Source organism: Rhamphochromis sp. 'chilingali' (genome assembly GCF_963969265.1).
Source record: "Rhamphochromis sp. 'chilingali' genome assembly, chromosome: 3".
NCBI lineage: Eukaryota > Metazoa > Chordata > Actinopteri > Cichliformes > Cichlidae > Rhamphochromis > Rhamphochromis sp. 'chilingali'.
Window position 1 is genome coordinate 24464804 of NC_137931.1, and position 17562 is coordinate 24482365.

At 44.4% G+C, this 17562-nt stretch overlaps 1 protein-coding gene across 2 annotated transcripts in view; it reads right to left on the bottom strand.

The window, feature by feature from the left end:
* The window catches only part of LOC308393436 (Krueppel-like factor 7), a 54844-nt gene extending 37644 nt beyond the window's left edge, over positions 1 to 17200 (bottom strand). The window contains exons 1-2 of one of the 2 annotated variants that reach the window (XM_080877199.1): positions 17059 to 17200; positions 16827 to 16938 (exon numbers count right to left, since the gene is read on the bottom strand). In XM_080877199.1, the coding sequence (XP_080733325.1) occupies positions 16827 to 16928 (102 nt within the window). In that variant the 5' untranslated portion in view covers positions 16929 to 16938; positions 17059 to 17200. The remainder of the gene's footprint in view (positions 1 to 16826; positions 16939 to 17058) is intronic. The other variant, XM_080877200.1, reaches the window with a different exon arrangement.
* Positions 17201 to 17562: the final 362 nt, after the last annotated feature.

The window sequence follows — 17562 nt, forward strand, 5'->3', positions numbered from 1 at the left end:
GTCATGCACCTGAAAGTCGAACACACCAATAACTGGCATTGTTATGTCTTTACTGGACACACCGAGTCCGACCTCAATCTGAGATAACATCCTTTTGTAATTGTGACAAAGTGGCTAGGACAGAATTCATTTGCCATTTGTCACTTGCGTATATTGTTATTCTGTGTTCTGTTATTTTACAGTCAGCCATAATGCTTTAATTTAGACAGTGCTGGTGTAACTTCTCTTAACACACAATATCCCGGGTTTTGTTTGTGGTAGCAGTAGTTACATTCTTTACATCCATGCATGTGTTTTAAAGCAAACACTACTAACCATCAGATCATCTGAATTTTCTTCTGTTTACAGGCACATGTCTAGTAAATTATGTTTCTTTATGTTGCTTTGGTTATACTTACCATGGTGTCCATGTTGTGCATTCAGGTCCTGTATGTGAGACGGGTGTATGGGAAGGGCCGCCCACTACTTCCTGTTTATATAGGGTCATGAGGTCAATGATTGGATCACTGGGTGTAACCAAATGGAGGGTTTTCATTTTGTATAGTATTGTTTGTTTTCTTTAAAGTAGCCTTTTGAGTTATATTGTATGCAGTGTTTTACTTTACAAACCATTTAGTTGAGTAAATGAGTTTGTCAGTTTCATGCATGACTTTATTCCTGTTCTTTGTTTAGAATTGTATTATTTGGTTTGACCTATTTTGTTCAATGGTAGGGGCTAACGAGGTCAGGTGTGGGCAAAGTCTTGTATAAAGCCAGTGGGATTTTTGCATGCCTGATTGATTGTTTTATGGTAAAAGGGAGATGCTAGCAATAAAGTATGCTTAAAAAGAACTTCAATTGTCTGCTAATGCTATTTACTTATCACCTTCCTTGCTGCTTAAGTTATGCTACATCACAAATGGTGGCAGCAGTGGCTCCAGGCCAATAGGTTATAGCAATGCAGAAATCAGCCAAGTCAAGGAAACCTCAAGGGCCAACAGATTTTCCCCCAGAGGAGGCCCAAGATGATGGCAACCTGCCAGAAGCTACGGGTGAGCACAGCACGGAAGCACAAAGTCTCTCAGAGCTCTCAACTTTATTAAAAGGCCTGATGCAACAGCAGGCTGACCGTGAGGCAAAATGGGAGCAGGACAGACAACGCCAGGATGAACGGTGGCATAGAATGCAACACCAGTTCAGCCAACTGCAGCAGGAGGTCCAGTCGGAGCGCCGGGAGCATCAGATGCTGTGGGAAGGTGCAGTAGCTGATTCCGGAGTGCCTCTGAGTTCCTCAGTGCGGCAAAAGGTGCAGCAACCTGTTCAACAGCGAGGAAACCCCCCTGAATCTTCCGCAGCACCACATTCATCCAATCTGGGCAGAGTAAGCGGTTGGAAAGGCCCGAAGATGCAGCCCTATGGTGAGGATGAAGATATTGAACATTATTTAACCACTTTTGAGAGGATTGCAACAGGATGTCAGTGGCCACAAGAAGAATGGGCACTGCATCTGGCTCCACTTCTTAGTGGTAAAGCACGTGCGGCATATGTTGCTATGGACACTGAAGAAACAATGGACTATGATAAGGTAAAAACCGCCGTTCTTGAAAAATTTGAAATAAGTGCTGAGACTTACCGAACCAGATTTCGCAACATGATGGTGAAGGACGATGAGACACCCAAAGAGCTGCGAACCCGCCTTAAAGACCTATATGAAAAGTGGATGCTTCCAAAGGAGAAGACAAAGGACCAAATAGGAGATGTCATAGTGATGGAGCAGTTTCTCAGAGTTCTTAACCCAGAGCTGAGGACCTGGGTGAAAGAGCGCAACCCCACCACTTCAAAAGAAGCTGCAGAGATGGCAGAGGCTTTTCTTGCAGCCCGACGCCCACAAAAAGGGTACATGGTAGGAAAACCCAGTTCAGCCAATGTTTTTGTGGGTAGGTCAGGGGGTGGGAATGGGTACAAAGCTAAAAGCCCTAAACAAAGTTCCCCAATCACTAGCAGTAGCCGCGCTAGAGAAGTAAAGCAGAGAGGCCCGTTGGTGTGTCATGCCTGTGGTCAAGCAGGTCACTTTAAGGCAGATTGCCCAGGTCAGCAAGTCAGTAAGACTTACATGTGTCTTTCACCACAGTGTTTTGACTTGCTAGAGGAAGAAACAGAGTCTCTAGTACCCTCCAGTGATCAGGAGCACACCATCTGTGTTTTCATTGAGGGAAAACCGTGTGTTGCCCTCTTGGATTCAGACAGTAGCCGCACACTTGTCAGGCAAGATTGCCTCCCTAGCGACACCACATTTTGTGGTAAAGTTAAAGTCTGGTGTGTTCATGGTGATAATGTTGATTATCCTATTGCCAATGTTTGCCTTCAAGTTAATGAAAAGGAGTACGTACTTACAGTTGGAGTAATGGATAAACTTCCCTACCAGATTGTGTTGGGCCGGGACATGCCAATTCTTGGGGAGTTATTAGCAAAGACAGAGAAGAGAAGAATCTGCATGTTGCATGTGAAGGTCTGCTAGTAGTCACTAGGTCTGGTAATAAAGCTTCTCAGTCAGAGCCAGGTTTGAGTGAGTTGCCCTATGCAGACAGTGAAATTCCAGATATTGACAGACCAAGTAGGCCGCATATAAAGAAAAGTAAAATGCAGAGAAGACAGGAAAAAGTGAGGGGGACTGAAATTGCTGAGTCACTTCCTGAACCAGAGATCGATGAGCTCCTGGTTGTCCCGAGCAATATTGTCCAACTCCAAAGGGAGGACCCCTCTTTAGCACCTCTGTTTGCTAAGAGCACCCAAGAATCAGCACAGATTACAGACAGAGTACGGGAAGTATTCATTGTTAAGAATGAACGACTATATCGTCGTAGCAAAGTTGGTGACCAGTTGGTTGTTCCCAAAAGCTTAAGGCCTGTAGTCTTGCAGTTGGCTCATTCAGTTCCTTGGGCAGGCCACTTAGGACATCTTAAAACCTTTTCCAGAATGGTAACTCGTTTTTTTTTGGCCACAGAAATTTTCAGACACTGCCCAGTTTTGCAAATTATGTCCACAGTGTCAGTTGACAGCCCCAAGTAGGAAAGGAGACAGAGCCCCACTCATTCCTATGCCTGTAATAGACGTCCCCTTTTCTCGTGTTGCCATGGATATTGTCGGCCCATTGGAGAGAAGTGGTTCAGGGCATAGGTACATTCTAGTGATTTGTGACTATGCAACAAGGTATCCTGAAGCTTTCCCATTGAGAAGGGTCAAAGCCCGCCAAATAGCTAATTGTCTGATACAGATGTTTTCAAGGGTGGGTATTCCCAAAGAAATCTTGACAGACCAAGGCTCAAACTTCACTTCCAACCTGTTGAAAGAAGTCTACAAACTTCTGGGAATTACCGGAATCAAAACGAGCCCTTATCATCCACAAACTGATGGACTTGTTGAGAGGTTTAATAAAACCCTGAAATCAATGCTGAGGAGGTTCGTAAGAGAATCGGGAAAAGACTGGGACCAATGGCTTCCACTTTTGCTTTTCGCCTATAGAGAGGTACCACAAGCATCAACTGGATTTTCTCCGTTTCAGCTCTTGTACGGCCATAATGTCAGAGGTCCACTGGATGTACTTCGGGAAGCTTGGGAGGAAGCTAGCCCTGAAAAACAGTGCTCTTCCCTCTCTTATGTGTTGAAAATGAGGGACAAGCTTGAACAGTTTCAGGAACTGGCTCATTGTCACCTAGTAAGTGCCCAGCGACGTCAAAAACAGAACTATGATAAGACAGCTCGCAGGAGGACCTTTAAAGAAGGACAAAAAGTGTTGCTCCTTTTGCCAACCACTGAAAGCAGTCTCTTAGCCAAATGGCAGGGGCCATTTGTGATAAACAGGAAAGCAGGTCCTGTCACTTATGAGCTCAAAATGCCGAATCGTCGGAAAAAGCAACAGGTGTTTCATGTCAACATGTTGAGGGAGTGGATTGAGAAGCCAGAGCAATCACTTCAGTTGTGGGCTCGTGTTGTACTGCAGGAAGAAGAGCCTCAAGAGCAATTCTTTCCCACCAGTACTGAAGAAAAGCTATTTCCGGATTTGAGCCATCTATCACCAGAACAGCAGGAGGAGCTCGCGGCCATAATGCCACAGGAGCTTTTCAGCACAAAGCCAGGCTACACCCATCTTATTCAGCATGACATACACCTGCGTTGTTCGAATCAACCACCCATCAGGGATACCACCTCCAGAGTTCCAGCAAAGCTAATGCCAGCATTGAAACAGGAGGTGGAAGAAATGCTTGCAACAGGGATTATAGAGCCATCTAGAGGTGAGTGGTGTAGCCCTGTGGTACTCGTCCCCAAGAAAAATGATGCAAGACAGAGATTTTGTGTTGACTTCTCAAAACTTAATGCTGTCTCTGCTTTTGATGCATATCCTATGCCAAGAGTGGATGAATTGATTGAGCGCTTGGGTAATGCCAAGTACCTCACAACACTCGACCTTTGTAAAGGTTATTGGCAAGTCCCCCTAACAGAGTCCTCAAGGGATTTAACTACATTCAGGGTTCCCAGCGGACTTTATCGTTTCAGAACTATGCCTTTCGGACTACATGGAGCTCCAGCCACGTTCCAGAGGCTGGTGGACTTGGTTCTGAAAGGAGCTGATGGCTATGCAGCAGCGTATATTGACGACATTGTGGTGTTCAGCGAGACATGGGAGGACCATGTGAAACATCTGGCTGATGTCCTGCAACGCATCAGAACAGCTGGACTAGTCATCAACCCTGGGAAATGCCACATTGCACAGACCGAGGTGGAGTACCTGGGATACATCATTGGGGGTGGGGTCATCCGCCCTCAGGTGAGTAAGGTCGAGAACCTTGCCTCTTGTCCTCCTCCGACTACAAAGAAAAAGTTGAAATCCTTCCTGGGTTTAGCTGGCTGGTATCGTCGTTTCATCCCTAATTTCTCTACCAGATCAGCTATTCTTAGTGATTTAACTCGTAAATCATGCCCCAACAAAATTAAATGGACTCCAGAGTGTGAGGCTGCATCCATGGATTTGAAAAACTGTTTGTGTAATGAGCCTGTGTTGCAGTGTCCAGACTTTACGTGCCCGTTTATTGTACAGACTGATGCTTCAGGAGTTGGGCTGGGAGCTGTGTTGCTGCAAGGTGATGGAGAGGACCAAAGACCTGTGCAGTACATAAGCCGTAAGCTCTTCCCCAGAGAAATGAAGTATTCCACAATTGAAAAAGAAGCTTTGGCAATAAAATGGGCTTTGGACACTCTGAGATACTATCTACTGGGAGGTGAATTTGTGCTTGAAACCGATCATCGAGCTTTACAGTGGATGAGCAGAATGAGAGACACCAACGCAAGGATCACGAGGTGGTATCTTTCATTGCAGCCATATTGTTTTAAGATTCGATATAGGGCAGGGAAAAAGAATGTTGTGGCAGACTTTCTTTCCCGTTCCTATGAAGAGTAACGGACTTAAGGGGGGGGGAATGTGACAAAGTGGCTAGGACAGAATTCATTTGCCATTTGTCACTTGCGTATATTGTTATTCTGTGTTCTGTTATTTTACAGTCAGCCATAATGCTTTAATTTAGACAGTGCTGGTGTAACTTCTCTTAACACACAATATCCCGGGTTTTGTTTGTGGTAGCAGTAGTTACATTCTTTACATCCATGCATGTGTTTTAAAGCAAACACTACTAACCACCAGATCATCTGAATTTTCTTCTGTTTACAGGCACATGTCTAGTAAATTATGTTTCTTTATGTTGCTTTGGTTATACTTACCATGGTGTCCATGTTGTGCATTCAGGTCCTGTATGTGAGACGGGTGTATGGGAAGGGCCGCCCACTACTTCCTGTTTATATAGGGTCATGAGGTCAATGATTGGATCACTGGGTGTAACCAAATGGAGGGTTTTCATTTTGTATAGTATTGTTTGTTTTCTTTAAAGTAGCCTTTTGAGTTATATTGTATGCAGTGTTTTACTTTACAAACCATTTAGTTGAGTAAATGAGTTTGTCAGTTTCATGCATGACTTTATTCCTGTTCTTTGTTTAGAATTGTATTATTTGGTTTGACCTATTTTGTTCAATGGTAGGGGCTAACGAGGTCAGGTGTGGGCAAAGTCTTGTATAAAGCCAGTGGGATTTTTGCATGCCTGATTGATTGTTTTATGGTAAAAGGGAGATGCTAGCAATAAAGTATGCTTAAAAAGAACTTCAATTGTCTGCTAATGCTATTTACTTATCACCTTCTTTGCTGCTTAAGTTATGCTACATCACAGTAATACTTTTACAGCACGTCGTCGACAAGGTCTGCCGTTGTTCTTCACTGCTGACTGTCCTGCTTTATAGGCCATCCAGCCGGTTTCAGAGAGTGTCACGTCCTTGCCGCTGTCACCACAGAGAGCTTAGCGCCGTGATTGATGACTTCAGATGACATCAACAAGCAGCGGTGTTTACTCTGGGCAAATTGCCCTTGTCTCCCCCACCCCCCTTTCCATCTCTTTTTGCCCCTTTCTCTTTTGCAATCTTTGAAGCGAGATGGTCCACATGTCTGGATTTCTGGTTTCTGGATGGCTAGAAGTCTCTCGGGGTGGGATTAGCCTCACAGACTGACAGCTAAACAAACAAATAGTCCAAAACTGGTCTTCCTGCTTGCTGAGGCTGCCTAGCAACAGGTAGGCTGGAGGAGGGGGATGCAACGCTTCAAACGCTACAGCCGATTATGGCTCCAAAATGCCTGGACATTGTGTGGATGTGTGGGCTTTATTAAAGCCAAGGGATTTCTGAATATGTGAGCATCCAGGAAGACTAAACACTCGGTTTAGTAACACTTGGTTTTCTTAGTTACTTTCTGTTGTTACTCACAGTTTTTTTTAAAACTGTCAAGGTCTTTTAGATTGCATTCTACTATTTGAATAAAATAAAACAAACAAGGTGGGATTTAACTCCAGCTGGGTGTAGCGAGAAAGAAATGTTTAATGTGCCAGCAGCTACCTGGCAACAGTGTAGGATTACCTTAATATTTACTTGTGACTGCAACTGGAAATCTGTGACTAAATTCATCAGTGTGATATAAAATACCACTGGAGATCCGATTGGAAAGGTAGGAGTGAAATCAGAGTACACATTCTCATTGAAAAATACAACAAGAAACGTGTGCAAACACACCTGGAAACACAGTATATAAGGCAAAAACAGAAGAAAGAAGAAGAAAGTGTACTTTATTGGTCCCCGTGGGGAAAATCCCTCTCTGCATTTAACCCATTCACTCAGTGAAGCAGTGGGCAGCCACTGGGCGCCCGGGGAGCAGTGTGTAGGGACGGTACCTTGCTCAGGGGTACCTCAGGGTAGCTGTTCAGGGGAATCGAACCCCCGACCTTCCGATCATGGGGCCACCACTCTACCTACTGAGCTATCCCTGCCCTAGCAGGGTTTGTACAGTACTAAACATCTTAAAAATGAATATTTGGTGTGAACTCTCTTAGGCAGCTTTCTTGTCATTTCTTTAAGCAGTCTTCAGGAATAGTTCTCCAGGCTTCTTAAAGAACATTCAAAGCTCTTCTTTGGATGTTTCTGCCTTTTGTTCTGTTCTCTGGCAACATGATCCCACACTGCTTCAATGATGTTACGCATTTTCATTTGAAAATGCAGTTTTCTCTCCGTTTTGGCCTCGCGTCCACACTGAGACGGCGTTTTCACTCAAGGAAAACGCAGTGTTTTGAAAACGCTCTCGAAAACGCATACTTTTGAAAACGGTGCTTTCACATCACAGTGTGGACAGCGAAAACTGAGACTTTTTGAAAACGATGACACATTTAAGTCATGTGACTAATTAAACAAAGATAGCAGAGGGCATTATACAGCAGTTGTTTTGTTTGCTCTCAATTTTGATAGCCGCATTAAAGATTAATATCAGTCTGTACATGCTTCAGATAGCTTTTCTTCAAATCTTTAATTCTCACTCGCTTTTGCAACTTTGTACTTTTGTACTTTTGTGTTACTCGCAGCAACAACTCCACCTCATTGTTAGTCCATTTAAAAAACTCGGTGCTTTTCCTCAACAGTTTGCTGCAACTTTTCAAAGAGCCAGAAAGTAAATAAACTGTAGACACAAATGAGGCAGGTTCGAATCGCCTTGCGTTTCACGCATGCGCAGTACTGGAACATAAGCGTTTCCGGCCGTTTCAATGTGGACGCACAACTCTGTGAAAATGACTGAAAAGGCTAGTGTGGACGCGGAGCCCTTTCAGATGAAAATGCCATTTTTAAATCTATCCAGGCTAGTGTGGACGTAGCCTAAGGGACACTGATCCATGACTGAGAATACTTTACTGTATTTTTCTGTCCAGGTATGATTTTACTGCATTGACAGTGTTTTGGGGATCATTGTCGGGCTAAAAAATGAAGCTGTGGCCAATCAGATGATTTCCAGATGGTTTTGCATGGTGGATCAAAAACCTGACTATACGTTTCAGTTTTTAATGACACATGCACACCATGCCGAGATATGACAAGGTTCAACTAACAGCTCTTTGAGAATCACCTGTTGGTGCAAAAATACAATTTTACCTGTCAAACTGTGTTACGTGTGGCATTTTTCATAGATTTAGCTAAAGAAATTGAAACAAATTGTGCTTTTATGACAGGCTGCTAGTGAAAAAGTGCCTAAAGACACAATTTAAATATGGTTTTCCCACAAAACTGGCTCATCCCTTGACTTAGGAGCCTTTCTTATGCTTGAATGAGTCATAGACACATGTTAAGAAAAAAAAATCTGAAAAAGGTACAAGGACTGGGATGAAAAGGAATGAAAAAGCAGTCAAAGCCCTTCAGAAAGCCTGGAGAACTATTGGTCAAAACCACTTTAAAAAAATTACAAAAAAGTCATTGGAAGCAAAATATAAAGAAATGAGGGGTAGTTCAAGACTTTTGCACAGTACTCACCTGTCATCTGTGCATTTTTTGCCTCACAGTTTTTTTTATAAAGTTAGTGAGTAAACTAAACAGGGAAAAAATATTAAATGGGTTAAACAGTAAACTATCCCTAACCCCCACTGGAACGTATCAGCTATTGACTGATGACTGTGAGTCGGGGGATAATGGCCAATCTTTTTCACTTTCCTACCAGCAGGTAGGACTTCCTCTGCCATGTGCCAATCATTGTTTGCAGATACAGGAAAATTTCAAAAAGTTACTTAAAAGCAAAATCTTCATCTTTCAGTGGCCAATTTTTTTTGTAAATGCCTTTTTCCTACTGATTCTGCATATTCATAAAAAAGCATGTGTTTATAGAGATTAACCTAACCTTAACCCTAAATGGCTCACCTGACCTTGTGGATTTTAAGGCCTTCAAGAAATGTTTCTGTAAAGCTGACTGCCTCCTGGCTTCAGGTCAGAACACTTTTAACTAACCAAACAACATCATAAGTCTGGCTGTGATTATTTTGCTAAATCCATGTTTTAGAGTTTTGCTATGCTTGTTATGAGAAGGCCAAGACTACATATCTTCCTGCCAGCATCCACCGATACATGCTTAATCTGCTCGCTCATGATCGGAGCTGCAAACATGGAGCTCACTGTCATCCTACCCTTTCACGGCAATAAACTTTATTGAAATAGCAGAAGGAAAACTATTTTTCGGCTTTATTCGTGACACGCTCCCTGTTAAAGGGCCTTTATTCAGCTTTGTGCCAAATTTTGATTGCGTAACTCCTGAGTTCAACTTTTTGTAGTGAGACTGACTTTAAATGAGGGTTAGAGCAGGGCAAATCAAACAAGGCGGCTGTGACTTCGTCAAAAGTGCCTTCTCAGAATTTGTCAAAGAGCAAAGAAGGGAGACAGCGAGAGAGAGACAGTCAGGAGATAAAGAGAGAGGGAGAGAGTTGGTGGTGATTCCAAAGCATAAAATGAGTGTCTGAGACTTCTCTTCCTTTCTCTTTCCTCCCTGCGGTTGCCAAGCCGGATGGCAGCAGCGAAGCATGTCGGATCACTGTAAGGTGCTGTAACGGCTTCCCGATTTCGCCTCAAATGATGTGAAAATCATTGCCAAGCCATGTGTGGTGGTGTGAGGCGAAAAAAATGACTAGCTTCTCTTCTCACTGTTAATCAAACCTGGGGTGGCAGAGCGTTTCGCAGACGGAAGCCATACATAAAGATGTGCTTGTTCACCGCTCTCCCTCCACCAACACCCCCAACCCCACCAACCCTCTGCCATTTTCTCCTACACCACCTACTCTGGCTTTTCTCTGACGCGCCAGTCACCGGAGAGTCAGACAAATGAATACTTCCTCTTTTTCATCAGCGCTTCCCACCTTTTCATCAACGCCCATAAAGCAGTAGCCGGCACCTATCACTGGCAATTGCCTCTCGGCTGCTTGAGTGATGAGACAGAGGTGGCAGAGTTCACTAAGTGCTCTTATGGCAGAATGGATGTTACTGGGTCAGAGGGTCGCTCGTACATCTCATTACACAGGATACACAGACGCACACAAACCTGTGCACCTGCCCGCGACTGTGTGTGCATACAAAGAAAATGCATCCTGACGTGAAATGATGAGCCTGTGGCCCCCGCGTGTAGCAGCAAACACTCAGGCCTGTGCAATACACACTAGGCTCTAACCTCTAGACACGAGTGCTGTGCAATACTGCAAATTTTGGTGTCAATCCTATACCAGGTAAATACAGGGTCTGTATTGCTGATACTGACACCAGCACCTTTTATAAAGCACTAGAGCAGTGAGACATTATTTTTACTTTCCACAACAATTAGTTAACACAAAAAAACACACTGTAAAACCTTTCTGCTTTTCATGTATTTTGAAACTGCTTTTAGTTTTTGGAGACCTGGGTTGTAAATGTGTCTGTCTCTTAAGCACTTTGGATCAGCTTCTATTGTTTAAGTGTGCTATAGGCTATAAATAAAATAGACGTGACAGTCAACACAGAAAGGTTCAAATGTTTTTCTTCTTCAAAAGAATGAAAATAGAAAAAAAAATAATTTTAAGGACAGAAACAAAATATCGATCCTATCACGCTGGTATCGATCTGATACCGATACCAGTGTTGCTATCGATACTAGCGATATTTGGATCTATGCGCTCACCTCTACTAGACATTAAGAAAAAGGTAAAAATAATGAATGACATGCATGTAAGCGCAATGCAGCTCCTCCAAAATGACTATCTCATCAGCTTTTGCTGTGTCTGCTAATTAGATGAACTTGTTGCTCTTTAACTACACACACACATTTATCAGAATGATAACCTTGTGGCTGAAAACATTTAAGAAGAGTCCAGCAAAGACGCTGCATTGTGTGCAACGGCGCACAAAGACTCCCTTTCATGCCTCGCTGCGTCACGGGCCAGCAGGCTATGTCAAACACATTCTACGTGACATCCATCTCCAAGATCTCCTGCTTGATCTCGGGTTAAAAAACAAAACACCGCAAGGAATCAATTCCGAACTCCAGCATCATGAGGTAGCACATGAATATGGAAGACGGCTAAACAGAGCCAGACGTCAGCTAAACTAAAACACAATTAATGTTTCTCTCCCTCCCTCCACCCTCGCCTTTTTGGAGAAGGCCCAAACTCGATTTCGGGGAATTCCGCATCTCATACTTAAGAGTTGATGTGACATTTTAATAAAGCAACACGCCGGGAACGAAAAAACACTCGCAGGAACTCTTCTGAGACAAATAAGATTAAGTCCCGGGTTTGTCCTTCCTCTGCCTTGCTGAACTGTGCCGGCTACAGGATTGATTTAATTTTAATTTGCATAAAATTACATCAGATCTCAGGCGGCGAAAGGTCACGGAGAACACGCGAGACCTGTTCCAGAGCTTCATTACTTGAGACAAAGGTCCAAAAAAGTGGTGGATGCAGGTACTCCACGAAAGCCCCACAGAGATCAAAAGATCCATACTGTGTCAAATCTATAAGCAGGAAGAAAATAAGGGGGGAAGGGGGGGGGGGGGGGGGGGTTGAGCGAAAGGGGAAAACCAGGGATGGAGGAAGACAGGAAGGTGGGCGGCGGGAGCGCAAGTTGGCTGCTCTCCCCAGCATGCCTGCTGTGTGTGAGAAAGCAGCTGTGGCCTACTGAGGATTACATAACATACTGGGACACACACACATATCCAGTCCTCACCGCTGTCTCTCTATAGGAGGATGGTGTTGGGGTGAGTGGGGGTATTTTCTCTATGTTTCTTTGGCCCTGACTCCAGCTTAAACGAGCCCAGTGTGGTGCGACTTTTCCCTCTGACTCAAAATGTGAAACGACTCCATCCATCAGCATCCCTACTTCTTCTGAGCATCAGGACATCCTGCTTCTCCACCCTTTTGATTGTCTTTCTATATGTGCGCCTCACTCCTGGGGTGGGGGGGTGGGGTTCAAACCCACCAGACTGTGAAATGCAAAATCTTGCAGTGGAGAGAATGTGCATGCTCTGCAACTTCCTCCACCTCTATCCTCCGCCCACCCCCCCACTCAGTCCCAGACGGAGTCGCCTTCGCTGCCAGTTGGATGTAAGTGGATGCATCTGAGCAAGCGGGCTCGCTTATGGAGGTTGCGGCTGCCATGAACAGCCTGTCCTCATATAGGAGCTCCATAATGCACCGTCAAGCAACGTGCAGACATTTTGCTTGTGCAGGCAGTCGCACTACATGTGTGTACTCTGTGTGTGTGTGCTGAACCTCTGAGGGATAATATATGTGTTGGAGGGTATAAAGTGTGTCCCGAGGTCAATGACCGAGAGCCATCAGTGGTGTCCTGTTACAATCCTGCCCATCAGGGTCAGGTGCGGTGGACTGGGACACGTCATCAGCGGAGACTGAAAAATCCATCATGTCGGCCTGAAATCTGATCCAGATGTTTTTTTTCTTCTTCTTTTTTTTTTTTACAGATGCTGGCAAACCGACAGCAAAAGCCAACCAAGGCTTTCTCTGACCAAAATGCCAGTTTACAAAGGAGCCTAAACAAGCATGGGAAAGAGAAGCCAAGACAGCGAGACAGCAGAATAACACGTGCGCTCTTTGCTTTGAGAGAAACTGGGTCCCACAAATAATAAGTGCGCTCTGACCGGCTCTGCTTGTTCCAAATCCAGCTCAGCCCCGCACTTTGTTCCAACTCTGAACAGCCAACTGTATGGGGATTTGGAAGCGAGACAGCGCGCAGTTCAGCTTGGCACTATTAGGTTCAATAATGGAACAAATAGCAGCCTCAAATGTACCATCTGCAGACCTCCAAAAACACTTTACTGCTTTTCTTCTCCCCATCCCCCTATAACCGGCTGAATCATGCCTCGCAGACACCAACAGGGGACACAGTCATCACTCTTGCCATCGCGTCTCAGGGACCCATTTAGGGGCCGACAACAACGGCCTCCTATCTCGCCATCAGGCCGCCGTAAAAGCATCGAATTCTAAATTGTGCCTGGAATACAGAGGGGACCGCTCAAACTGCAGGGCCTCGGCTGGAGACGGAGCTTTTAAGGCAAGCCACAGCTCATAATTCCTGTATTCAGGGGAGCTCAGTGGCATCTTCATGCTGCTACGATGAGCACAATGATCGATTTGCAAAGCTCAAATCCTTTTGCTCTCAAGGCTGCAGGGATCTTCTTATCTAAACTATAGATAGTTTTTCCAAAAGAAGAAGAAACCTTCTCCTCTGGTGATTTGTAATGGGGCTGGAGGCTTTGAATGCTTTGAGGAAAGCATGCATCTTGTAAAGCAACTGAGAGGCGACTGTAAAAACTGCATGCCTGAGAGTCGGGATAATGACAACACACTTGAGTTGGACTTGACAATGTTACTGCCCCCAAACTCTAAACTGTTACTATAGAAGGAAAATGTTCTTTTGTTTTGCGCCCATCTTTACATGTTTTACAGCTTATACACCAGAGACATCAAACATAAGGCCTGGAGGCCAGAGTCTGAAGGCACTGGATGGTTTGGGAAAATGTGAAGGAAGGCATTCATTTTGGACTTTTAACTATATTTCAATAGGATTTAAAGCTTTTCCTACTCATAAAGAGCTCTAAAATGGCCATTCACAATAACCAAAGTAATTAAATTATAGATTTCAGTAATTTTCATTCTGAGACTACACCCAACTCTTAACTGTTACAACAGAAATGAAACGTAACAGTTAGCTTCATTTGTGCACATCATTACATGATTTACAGATATCCAACTTATTTTACATTCCTGGCAACATACAGACCACTTTGATCCTATGTGGGCCGGACTGGTGAAACTCCAGTTTCAGAAACTGAGGTACACATTTAATCAGTGAGACATCTTAATATAAGAAAAAAGTGCAGGACTCTTTGGACTTAAATTGGAAGAGGTAATTTTTTTAAATTACAAAAATCTACAATTTCATTTCTTTGGTGTGTTGTGAATGGACATTTTGGCGGTCTTTATCGGTACATAAAGCTGTAAAACTTGTGAAAATACAGTTAAAAGTCCAAAAGTTATGTCCTCCCTCACATATTCCAAAGCCATCCACTGGGCTGGTTTGGAGTCTCTGCCAGGTGAATTTTGGCCCTGGCAGGTGTAAGGTGTAAGGCAGGTGGTGTTATGTTTAACACCACCTGCCTTACACCTTAGTAGGCCAACAAGCATTTCCATTTTGCTACAATTCTTCTAGAAGCAAAGTCTTAAAAGTCAGCAGCCATCTCTGGATTTGTGTTGCCTCCCAAAACCAAAGCGAGGATCTTTCACTTGTTAGACCAGACACAATGGAGCCACTTCCAGTCAAAAACACTAAACAAAAGAACATTTAAAAAGTAGAACCTCTCTCAGTTACATTTCTACATTAAGTTAACCTTACTTATGAGAAAGTAAAATATGCAAATCTTGTATAAAACAAGTAACATCAATTTAAGAGGAGGTGAGTCGTACTAGCTGTTTATTGTGAGTGTGCAACAGTTAGCTTTGTGGGGGTGTGGGGGTTCCTAAGCAACCCCCAGAGACTGCTCTGGGTTCAGTTTAAAAAGTTTAAAAAGTTTTAAGTATTTAGCGCTATCTTGTAGTAGTTTCATTCAATTCCATTTAGTTTAACTTATATTACGCCAAATCACAACAACAGTCGCCTCAAGGCATTATTTAGTATTTGTCTTTTTTTTTGTCTCTCTGTTTAATGCCTCTGGTTTGAAGTTAGCCAGCTAACTTTAACTTAACTACACTGCATGTGGGCAATTTGCAGGCAAGGCAACATCACCAAGGTCCCAGAGTTGTATTAGCCAGAAGAAAGGCAGGTCACGGTCAGTTTGATCTTTCCATTTAGCCCAGGCTGAGGGCAGATTCAGTCACAGAATTCATCTATGAAATTACGTTTACCATTTTTTTAAAAATCCCAAAACTACAGCTAATCACACAAAATGATGCCAGACATCCTGGCAAAAAACGAGCCGATCTAAATCTAAAACAGTCAAAGACCAAACAGAGCCCATAAACAGCGATTCCAATAAAAGAGAGCTGACATTTCCCACCCTCACAGAGAAGAGCTTTGCCCACATATCCAGCTGTCTTCTCTCTTCCATTTGCATTAGGTATTGATTTTAAAATGCAGGCTGTGGGTGAGAAGCAAGAGAGAGCGAGAGAGAGAGAGAGGGGGAGAGGGAGAGAGAGAGATATTCACTCCATATGATGCCCCCCACATGCAATTTAAGAAAAAAATCCCCTGACAGGAGGATAGGCAGGGAGTTGGAGACTTGTTATGAAAAGATGCGTCGGTGGCTAACAGTAGGATGCCAATTAGGCTGCTTGGCCACAACCAGTCACGCACCGGTTTCTCCCTCTTTCTCTCTCCATCCCCTCCCTCCCTTTACTCGTGGAGCATAGAAGTGGGGAAAAACTCAAGCTCATATTTCATGAACAATACCGGCATCAGATTTCTGTGCTGTGATTTTTTTTCTCCCCCTCCTTGTCCGGTAATTCAAGTGCAGCATGGAAAGCATCCTCTCCAGCATCAGCATCATCAGCAGCAATGCAGGTGGGCTCTTATTTGGACACACAAATGGAAAAGAGGAAAGTAGGAGGCATGTTTGGGGGAAGATGTCCCTCCTCTGAGTGACAGGGGGACACCAAACCGAAGCAGTGAAGGGGGAAAATGTAAAAATGAATCATTTGTTCGTTAAAAAAAACTCCGATTTGAAGATTTTTTTTCTAACACACACACCCACACCATCATCACCACCACGCAATGAATAAATAAACCCAGCTCTGGTGCCATTTTTAAAACAGTTTTACAAACTAAAGAAGAAAGAAGAAGAAGAAGAGACGCGTAAGCGCAGATGGCGTGAAGTCTCTCCGCGCACCCCGGCGCCATGTGGCCGCGTGAAACCCAAAGCTTTACACAGCATCTCTCCGTAGACACCCGCTGAATTTGATGAAGCAAAAGGGGGATTTAAAAAATATGAACAAATAAAAAAATGTGGACATTACTGGTGACAGCTTCTTCCCTCACCTCCTTCTTCCCGTTAACACTTAAACTGCTGCTACAGAGCCAGACGCGTTGGGGGATCTATTATGGATAGGAGAGGGGAATTCTTTTCGTGCACGAGGGTTCAAACCTGAGTAATCTGAAGGTTGCAAATCTATTATTTACGTCTAATTCACTCCCTGTTCGAGTGCTCATCTTCACCTCCCCTTACATCATATTTGACAGCTTTATTACGCGCTGCTTTGCGTCCGCATTTTATCCACTTTGCTCATTTATCGGGAAAAACCTGCCAGATACACGAGTGCGTGTTTCTTCTTTTTCTTTGAAAGTTGTGCATCCCGAGCGCAAATTTGCGAGCTCGCGGCTAGAGCTGGCACAGCCGATGCTGAAAGCTGAAAGTTGACACGTACCTGCTGCCAGTTCTCCTCCAGCGAAGGCATGGCCGAGAAGTAGCCGGTGTCGTGCACGAGCTGAAGTTCCTGAAAGATACTGTGGTTCGCCAAGACATCCATGCTTTACGCTCTGGTGATGGGAAAACAAGAATGATCCACAGGGAAGGGGGTGGGAAGCAGAAGAAGAAGGAGAAGAAGAGGAAAAATCTATATATGTGTGTATGTGCCTCCTCTCTGGGCTCTGTCAGACCTCTAAATCCACTTCTTTCATATTAGTCCTTAAACAGGGACGTTAACGGCTGAGCGAGGCGGCTGGCTTCCCCGTACCTGCGCGCATTCTCGGGAGTCGGTGCGTAAAGAGGAGGCTGGAGGTGATGGAGGCTCCATGCGTATCCGTGTTGCCAAAATAGACACGCGATAGGGGAACCGAAGGAGGGGGTGGGGCTTGGTAAACGAAGGGGCGTGGTTCGGCTTGTCAGTCAAGCCCCTTTTAAGGCGAATGGGCGGTTCGGGAGGCGTTAGAGCGGCAGGGAGAGCGTGCAGAGGCGGGGTTGGAGGGGGGGTTTCGCCGGGCAGGATTGGCTCCCGTGTCCAGTCACTCACGCCAAATATGGGCTCGATAGGTGAGCTATTTATGGATGGGTATATTAGATTTGGATGAAGGTCTGAAAGACTAGTCTGAGAGGCGAAGCTGTGGTGTAAACATCATGTGCTAACAAACGGGAGCGAGGAGCGGTGCTGATAGCCTCCTATA